The sequence below is a fragment of the Zootoca vivipara genome, chromosome 10 (assembly GCF_963506605.1).
Source record: "Zootoca vivipara chromosome 10, rZooViv1.1, whole genome shotgun sequence".
NCBI lineage: Eukaryota > Metazoa > Chordata > Lepidosauria > Squamata > Lacertidae > Zootoca > Zootoca vivipara.
The window spans coordinates 49703968-49714152 of NC_083285.1; the positions used below are offsets into that span (position 1 = coordinate 49703968).

General features: G+C 41.2%; 1 protein-coding gene across 2 annotated transcripts in view; it reads left to right on the top strand.

The window, feature by feature from the left end:
* GNPTAB (N-acetylglucosamine-1-phosphate transferase subunits alpha and beta) overlaps positions 1 to 9225 on the top strand; it is a 52474-nt gene extending 43249 nt beyond the window's left edge. Inside the window, exons 17-21 of one of the 2 annotated variants that reach the window (XM_035126756.2) lie at positions 1614 to 1699; positions 3336 to 3434; positions 3980 to 4147; positions 4875 to 4965; positions 6327 to 9225. In XM_035126756.2, the coding sequence (XP_034982647.2) occupies positions 1614 to 1699; positions 3336 to 3434; positions 3980 to 4147; positions 4875 to 4965; positions 6327 to 6404 (522 nt within the window). In that variant the 3' untranslated portion in view covers positions 6405 to 9225. The other variant, XM_035126757.2, reaches the window with a different exon arrangement.
* Positions 9226 to 10185: the final 960 nt, after the last annotated feature.

Here is a 10185-nt window from a genome sequence, read left to right on the forward strand (position 1 = left end):
CTGTGAAATTAATTACTGTGAGGATATATTTTTACATGTTTTTAGTTGTTCTAAACGCTTATGGTTTTGAATTCATAGAATCATAGAATCTTGGAGTTGGAAGGGACCCTGAGGATCATCTAGTCCAACCCCCTGCAGCGCAGGAATTTCAACTAAAGGATCCATGACAGATGGCTATCCAACCTCTGTTTAACAGCCTCCAAGGAAGGAGAGTCCACCACCTCTGTTCCACTGCTGAACAGCTCTTGCTGTCAGAAAGTTTTTCCAAATGTTTAGTTGGAATCTCCTTTCTTGCAACTTGATGCCATTGGTTTGAGTCCTACCCTCCAGAGCAGGAGAAAACAAGCATGCTCCCTCCTCCATGTGACAGCCCTTAAGATATTTGAAGATGGCTATCATATCTCCTCTCAGTAATTCCCCCCACTCCATTTAGCATTGGATCCTTTAGGAGGCTAGCAGTACAATCCTATGCATGTCTACTCAAAAATAAGTCCCATATTGTTCAGGCAGTAGCAGATGGTATTATGTTGGGACCGTACTACTCACCTGACCTCTGGCCATCCAACAGGAAGGGTAAGGCAGCAGTGAGGTTGGTGCGATGCAAATATGCCAGCAGAATTGGCTCCCCCAATGCATTTGCACCATGCCAACCTTTCTGCTGTCTCTTCCTCCTCTCAGTCACTATATGCAGCAGTGACCAGCCAGAGAGACGTCAGGTGAGTGGTGCATCCCCAGAACACCATCTGCTACAGCCCCTGTATAGGACTGCAGCCTAATTTGCTCAGAATTTTCCATCATGATTATTGTTTTTGTTGCTGTTCCTGCATACCAGTTTACAAAACACAGGAGGGCAGGTCCCTGCCCCCAGGAGTTCACAGTATAAAATTTGACATGAGAGATGCAACAGAGGAAGGGGTGGGAATGGAGGGACAAACTAAGCATGAAGTTTATTTTAACTACATAACAGCTTGGTTATGATAAAGTAAGAATCCTTCTTATTAAATAAGCTCAATTCTGTATGTTTTTTCTGTATCCTCCCTTTTTTGTGTCTTAATGCCCTTGATAAACACTTCTAACAATCTGCCATTTTATTTCCTTAAATAAATATCTACTAAATATAGCATCATAATTAATATCTTTTGTTTCTAACATCATGACTGAAGTTATTTTTGAAATGTTTCAGTTGTTGGATTTCCAAGAACAAGGCTAAACCTTTAAAAGGCTTCCCTTGAGAATAGGAGAGTTGTTTCTCAGAATTGTTTGTGAGTGGATTAGGAATCATAAGACTAATGTATACCAGCTGTTCAGATCTCACTTGGAGTAGTTTCCTGGTTGACATTGATTGGCTTGCACCGTAGCATTTTTCTGCCTCCCTGCAAAATACTGGATTAAATGTCTTCTTACATATGAAATACAAAAAGTTATTTGTTTTCCATATCATCAGTATTAATCCGAAGACGTTTTGCTGATCAGCAGCAAAAAAATACATTTTTTTTAAAAAGGAAAGCAAACAACTAGGTGGGAGTTCACTACATCATGATTCCATTTAAAATACAGAAAAGCAATATGCATAAATAACCCACCAATTAATTGATTGTTTGCCCCATTTTCAGCCCCCAGTGACAAAAAATCTGCTAACCAACTGCAAGCTTGTGACTGACAGAATTCATAAAGCATATAAGGACAAAAACAAATACAGGTATCTAGTATTATTTTACTTCAGTTTTGACAGACATACAGAAACACCTAACAGTGGAGAACCTGTGACTCTCCAGATATTGTTGGACTCCAACTCCCGTAAGCATCAGCCAGCAGTGGCCAATAGGGATGATGGGAATTGTAGTTCAGCCTTGGCTGGAGAGCCAGAGGTTCCCTACGCCTGACCTATAGAATGAATTGTGTGTGTTTATTTAAAGGCTCCTTGGTAAGTGCAGCATGACGTGATAGAGGTAAAACTGCTTTCTGTTTAAAATGTGATGAATTATAAATGATTATTTATCCATGGTCAATCTTGAAAGTCATGCTGAATTATCCTCAAGCAAGCCACTGTACACATCTGGTGGCATCTCTTACAAAGATACCTGGTGGGCTGAGTCATGCAGTAAGCCCAAGAGAACAGGGAATTGCATGCTTAATAGAGCTAACAGGAAAGGGGAGGGAGGTTCCACCTGTAGTAGGAAAAAGTGCTCGAGGCAAGGCCAATAAAGTGCAATTAAATTTTAATAGGTAGTTTCTCAACGTGTTTTGGCTGACTTCAGCGGCTAGGCAGACACAAATTACATCATTTTCTAATATGCTTTATGCTGTGTCTTCAGGTATGATTGTGATCCCTTTGGGGCACTTTTAGGCTTGTGTCCCTGCGCAAAGGGAACAATCCTTCTGAGCAGTGGTGCACTGTCTATGCAAGGATGTATCCTCATAATGCTCTCCTGTTTTGCCTTCTCTTCCCCTTCCCCACATGTGCAGTGCTCCAAGGCATTCTGGGGGATTTGTAAGCATAGCTGCCAAGTACCCCGTATTTCCCCAGGAAACCCCCGTTTTTCCTTACCGTTTCCCAGAGGTCTCCCATTTCAGCTCCTCTCCCGTTAATCTCCCTTATTTTGGTTCCTGTCGGCGGCCATTTTTCGGGTGCCGCTTTGCCCATCTATGGGCACCAGAAAATGGCCGGCACCGGAAGTCGCGTCTACGAATGTCTGGAAGTGCGTAGACAACTTCTAGGCAACTTCTATGGGCACCGAAAATGGCTGGCACCAATACCGGAAGTTGCGTCTTCGCACTTCTGGACATGCGTAGACGCGACTTCCGGCGCCAGCGCCGGCCATTTTCTGGTGCCCATAGATGGGGAAAGCGACACCGGAAGTTGCGTCTATGCAGCTTCTGGTGTCGCGCGGCTGCCAATCCCTGATTTCTCCGCGAGAGACTTGGCAGGTATGTTTGTAAGTCTGTGCTCTGCCTCCTTGGTCTGGGGCTGGGTGGGGACACAGACCTTCCCATCTTGTAATGCCCTCCATGCCAGCATGGATCCCAGATGGACACTGGGGGTGGTGTATAGAAAGGACTACTCACATTAGAAAGCATCATCCCCAAACCATAAATGAGAATTAATCGTGGTTTAAAAATAATAATGCAGAACATACGTTTTTACAGAAGTGCTATAGTCAGTCTCTGACATACAAGTTTTCTTGTATGAATAAATATAGAAAAATGATTAAGACCAGTATGGGCACATAGCTACTCAGTTATTAAAAATACATAAAATCATTTTAACGCAAGTGACCCCATTGCTGTAAACCCTTCGTTTGATATACTGTTATGTTTTCTTATATAACACCAAGGTTTGAAATCATGGGAGAGGAGGAAGTTGCCTTCAAAATGATCCGCACCAATGTTTCTCACGTAGTCGGACAGCTTGATGACATACGAAAAAATCCCAGGTATGCAGTTCTCATTCAGATTTGAGGGGAAATGTTTACTAATTGTGGTTTGCTTGAACAAAGCAAACAGCAGCCAGTGGTTTGGACATAATGCTAAAGCTAGAGACCATGGTTTGTTTCTCCCAACAAGAGTGGGAAGAAGCAAAATAGGCGTGATCGAGTCTGTTTTGGCAAACTATTAACTACTTTTAATGTGGTGCCTAAGAATCCCTAGAAACCCAATACAATGAAACAATTTTCTTATAATTTAGGCCCTCAAACACCTTGAATTGATCTTGCAACTGTGAACTATATAGAAGGATTGCTTTTGTAGGAATTATATATTCCTACACAAAAAACTGCTGCTATTTTATGATCCATTATTATGTACAATAAATACTCTGAAACCTTCTTATTTTGTATACAAGAGAGAGCCAGGCTACTGAAGGTTTTTAGAAAATGAATTGAGATAGGGGAGTGTGTCGTTTGCAGATACAGTAGCAGCTTACTGCTTGTCCCAACCAATAAGAACGTTCGTTTTCTTGATACATTTTTTCTTCTCCCAGAAAATTTGTTTGCCTCAACGACAACATTGATCACAATCATAAGGATGCTCAGACAGTAAAGGCAGTCCTTAGGGATTTCTATGAATCAATGTTTCCCATACCATCCCAATTTGAGCTTCCCAGAGAGTATCGGAATCGTTTTCTTCACACCCAGGAGCTTCAGGAATGGTAAATGTTTCAGAACCCTTGAAATGAGCATACTAGGGACGCGATCTTCAGGATACTGTTCTGCTGGTTCGAAATGTGGCCACCAGATTCCTGATTGGTGTTTGGAAATCTGCTTTAACAACACCTACATTATATCAGTGTGTTTATGGCTCCCAGTGTGTTTCTGGTCCCAATTTAAAGTGCTGGTCTAAACCTTAAAGGCCCTTAAATGTTTAGGCCCGAGCTATCAAATGGACCTCCTGCACTTGTATTATCCTGCCCATACACTGATATCTCAGTTGGAGGCTACCTCCTAGGTTTATGAAATAGAGAACCATAAGAGAGAGAGAGAAAGAGAGGTGGCCTTTTCTGTGGTGGCTCCACACTTTAGGAACTCTCTCACAGTAGAGTTAAGGCAAGCAGCTACATTTCAGGTTTTCCATCAGACCTTACACTCTTTTGTTTTGATTTATCTTCCCTGAGTAATATTTTGTTCTGCTCACCAGAGGAAGCTGGATTTTTATTATGCTACTGGAGTTCTGAATTTGATTTTTAACTTTGTGAGCCTGATTTATTCATGGTTTTGGCAATACTGATTTTTATTCTTGTAGTTTTTGTTGCTTCTAACCTGCTTTGAATGGGCTTTGCCTAGAAAAGTGGCATATCAATATTTTAAAATAAGTGTTTTGTGTCTAGCAATATATGGACATTTAATACAATTTTGTTCTTTTAAAAATGCTACGTTTAGGAGGGCCTACAGAGACAAGCTGAAGTTCTGGACGCATTGTGTGTTAGTGACATTGATTGTGTTCACTGTCACCTCATTTTTTGCTGAGCAGGTAAAAGATATAATTTTATGCAAATATTAAACTTTCTTAGGATATCACTCTTGCTAAACCTTATCACGAAAAGTCCCAGTAAAGGGTTTTGTAAAATATATTAGGCCAGGGTTACTGTTTTAGCCCAGGCATCCCCAAACTGCGGCCCTCCAGATGTTTTGGCCTACAACTCCCATGATCCCTAGCTAACAGGACCAGTGGTCGGGGAAGATGAATTGTAGTCCAAGACATCTGGAGGGCTGAAGTTTGGGGATGCCTGTTTTAGCCTGTTTGCACCAGCTGCTGGATGTCACATAAAATTAGTTCAGCAAAGGTTGTGGAGAAGCAGTGGTGGAAAACATAGCAGTGGAGAGAGCAGAGAGTTGACTGGATGGCTTAAAATGCTCCCTCCAACTCTGATTCAGTGAGAGACACTGAGACTACATTCATAAGAACAAAAGCATTCAGTAGATGTTAGTCCGGATGGCATTCCTTACATCTGTATAGCTGGAGTCACAGTTTCTGTTGCTTCAGTTCAATTAAGATCAGCTCTTCTTTGCTAAGGAACAATGCGCATAAACAGGTGTGGGAGTTAATCTGGCTAAAAAGCTGGGTCCAGGAATAAAGATACACATCACATTCTCAATAATACCAAATATCTATTATGGAGGGAGAGTGTATGAGGAGGACTGAATCTAGTCTTCTGCTCCTCAAATCTTCCCCTTCTCTAGAGAAGTGCTATTGCCAGCAAATTGGTGTGAGGTACACATAAACTCCTGGATCAAGTGAGGAAATGTATACAGGAGCCACTCCTGAACATGCATGTTACTGAGGCATTTATGTGTAAACATACAGGTGAAACTTGGAAAATTAGAATATTGTCAGAAAGTGCATTTATTTCAGTAATGCATTTTTTTTTAATTTTTACAAATGCTTTCTTTTGGAAATTCCACAGTAATAAAACAGATAGTTACAATAATACAAAAATAAACAAAAAATAAACATCGCTATTACATTTCATTAATTACATTCCATTTATAATTGACCCACCTAACGGCAAATAATTACAATTACAACAAATAAAGGCTTGACATATCTTGCTTTGCCTTTTCACCTTTTACGTTGCATTACTGAAATAAATTCACTTTTCGACGATATTCTAATTTTCCAAGTTTCACCTGTATGCTCCCGTTTGCCCCCACAAGATGCATTATGTTGTTAAGTCTGTTCCGATCTCCAGAGGTGAACTAGTCCGCCATGGAAATAGTTTTGCCGGGCAGAGGCGGGCTGGGAAGGGGGGGATGGAAAAGAGCAATGTGATTCTTTTGATTTTGCCAAGTATTCATTTACACACACCAAAAAAATGTTCTTTAATTTTTCAGTTAATAGCCTTCAAACGAAAATTCTTTCCAAGGAGAAGGATTCAAAAAGAAGTTTGCCACGAAAGAATGAAGGTCTAGAAGACTTCTGTTTGTAAATCAGTCTACCTCAACATGTGATGAGCATGTACAATGTTTCGTCTCAGAAGTGTCTTGATAGTTGTGTGCCGGGCATGAACAGAAGTGTCACCATCCATTACAGCTTTTGTGGCTCTGTGTATGACACCTATACTACTGAACAGCCAGAGAATTGGGCCCCTAGGAGGATCGGTGAGGTTCTGGATCCAGGAGACCCAAAGCCACCAGTGCCCAACCCTATTTTGTGACTTTAGCACTTACTACTGCCATTGTGGGGAACCTGCTGTGGTAGTAGCTTTCCACATACTTGGCTGAAGCTGGGACCAGTGCAGGCTTGGCAGAGAGGCAAATATTCACCATCCTAACCATTGCCAGCTATCAGCTCAAGAGGGGATGTTTTAGGAATGTGCTCTTACAGACAGTGTGAGGAAGGGTTGTGTTGCCAGCTCTCAGACGGTTGTAATTCACAAACATAATTTCCGGAGTGCATTATCCTTTTTTATAAAAAGGGTTACTGAAAGAAACATAGCTGCATTTGTTGCAGTAGCCTTTGCCAACTAAATAATAATTTTGGGAATTGTCCCTGAGCTTGCATCCTAAGGCATTTGATGTGCCATTCAGTTAACCTTTCCCTCGATGTTTTGAGCACAGCTGTAAACTTGCCTCTTGAGTACATGGAGGGCAGGATGTGAACTGACTCCCACAACACTCCATTCTAACTGCCACCTACACCATTTCTCAGGCCTTGTTACGTTATAGATTCGCCATGGTAGCCAGTCCATTGACCATAGGGCTAACCATGTTTATTGTTCCTCAGGCTCCTGGCCAATAGGCTACTTTGAAAGAGCAGGACGAGAGCTCCACGTGGAAAGCATAAGAGAGACTGAGCTTCTGGGGGGTTTCTAGGAAAGTCCAGGTATCCCTGTTAACACAAATCCCTGATTGGAATAGCAGCAGCTTGATGTGGGGGATAGTCCTAATGTAGATATTTTGAGCAGCTGTGCATCCAGCTCTTCATGTGCAAAGGAACAGGATAGTAGCCTTCGTGTCTGCCCCCCCCCCATTAAGGTACCCTCTTCATTTTGTAAAGTGTCTCTAGTTAAAATATAAGGAGGATTCATCTATAGAATGAAGGATTAGAATGGTGAAGTCCTATTTGCTATATTGTTCTGCTGCTAGACTATGAAAAAATGGTATTTAAATACATCTTCTTTGTATAATGCCTTTATTGATCAAAATGTAAACTGCAGCTCAATCTACTCCATTCAGTTTCTAGGAAACACTAGTAAGAATTGTACGCCTAATTAAAAAAAATTAGGGCTATAAACAAAAGGGACATGGTTGCATTATGCGTACAAGCAGTGTATTTAGCAGCAAAAGTGCCTCTCCATATAAGTTTTCAATGCTTTGTATTGTTTTAACGGTATAAGTAAGACCATGACACTCAGCCATTTTTTCATATCAAGCATTCACTTTCAAAAATTCGGATGTAGTCTAGTGATCTGCCCTATTATGTCAAAACAAATCTCAGACCAGGAAAAGAAAAGGGATTTTTGTCCCAAACAGATCGTTTTAAAAGAAATGTCTTCAATCATGATATTAACAACTTTTCAGGACTATAATCACCTCGGTAATTATTTTATCATGAAGACGGAATTTTCAATGTACATGTGCTGTAAAATATATGCTTTCTTTTAACAGATGTTTTTGATTTAAAAATGTGTGTGACAAGAAAAATGATCAAGTATTTAATGCTCTGAAAAGTGGTTAAGTATTTTTAAATCAAAAAGGCACCTTATTCTTTATCAAGTGCATCCACCTAATTTTAAAATAAATAAATCTAGTTCAACTTCTTTAAAATGCCACTTGTCTTGCCTGTCTTAAAAAGCAAAGCTTCATTTCACAATAAACTTTAAAGCAGCAATTGCATTGTGGCTCTACTCATGACACTGAACTATGTTGTATGTATCCACTGGATTTCTACTGTGGACAACATTGTCCACCCGCACCCTGGTTTGTGTCTACTATAGTGTGTAGTGACCTCCAAATTAGGAAGGCCGTGATTAATGCTAACTAGTTTGTATCCAAACCGAAATCAAACTTGTCTTTGGTAAATACAGTTACTCTGTCAAGCAGCTCATTGGTCCAATATTTAGAGTTGGCAAGTAAGAAATTCTAGATTGCGTACAAGTTCAACTATACATAGAGAGCTAAACTAAATGTTAAACACAGATGCACACCTGACTGCTTTAAAAGAAGAAGAAAAGGTTTGAGGACAGCATCAGCGGGGGACCAGGAATGGGAAAGTAGCAAGGCTAGAAGAGAGTACAGCTATGGAAGGTACAATTTCATTATATAAACTGGAGCAATCTTCCAATGAATTTATGGTAGTCTGTCCCATTTTCTGCCCATTTTCTCCCACTTTTCACCTTGTGTTGGCTCAAGCAGTTGTACTTGCAGTTAGAGTCCCTTTCACACCTTTCCTGCATTGACCATTTGGAAGGGGCACAGGATTCTACCCACAGATCCTGACTTGCGCATTCAGCAGATGACATGAAAGGGTATTTATGCTCAGAATGCACAGAGGTTGGGAACAGGATTAGCAGGTGCAATCCAGTCCACATGTATGGTCAGGAATTGGAGAAAAGGTGTGAAAAGGACCATAGTTTACACAATGAGAGTTAAGTACAGTAGTAGGATGGATTGTACCATTGTGCAGATGGGGGTTTATAAGAAGCAGACTGCTGGAAGCTTTCTCCCTGATAGAATAGTATTTTTACTTGCAGTGAGGGTGGTTGTTTTTTCTTAATCATAAAAACAAATGGCAGTCTGTAGTGCTACAAGGCGGCTCCTTTTGTTGTTGGCATCCATCTTTCTCGAAAGACGATGTGCATCTCTGGGGGTGAAGTCAAACTGCTACATTGGTAGCACCAAAGTGGCCTCCCTGAGGTGCAAGTCTGTACAGTTTGTTGGTCCCCACCCTGCACTCATCTCAGGGCCCCTCCAGGCTGGTCCAGTATTATGCATATTTTTTTGGCACAATAAAAGTGCATTGCTGGATTTCTTCTGCTTTAGACGCCCCCCCCCCCGGCCCGGTGCTGCTTCCTCAATGCTACCACCTCAATATCTGAATGAACAAAAGTGGAACAAAGAATAAGCCAGGACATTTGGTTCCCTTCAGATGTCTTTTTCATGTCACATTCATGTTGATTGGTGCTCATGATACTTTGGGCACAGTTGCATTTCGCCTTCTTAATACTGTTAGCACCTGCAACTGTTGTGGGGTGGTCACACTGCTTCATTTCCAATAGCTTCCTGCTGAAAACCCTTAATTTTTTATATATGGGCGTAGCCAGAATTTCTTTTGTGGGGGAGGGAGGCTTTATGTTAGGAGGGCAGAACCGAGTTCTCTGTGATGCAATCGGTCAGTTAAGTATTTTCCTTTATTTTCTTGATTGGGGGGGGGGGGAGCAGCTGCTACGCCCATGTTTTTATACCATGAATGTTTCTAGTGGGCTGACCATGGGATTGGGAAAAGGGAAAGAGAATAGAGACTCTCCTAAAAATAAAACTGATTGCGAGTTTCACGCTTGAGATAATTTAAGTGAGAAATGCGCAGGGCAGGACTGCCCCTTCCATTAGGCTGAGTGAGGCAGCTGCTACCTGAGGCAGGTGTGAGTCACGATATGGCAGGAAATCGTTATTTAGCTAATTGTTACCAATAGGGAGAACAGAAAGACGGACTTCCGGTATTTTGTTAAGAGAGAAAAAATCGAGTGAAACC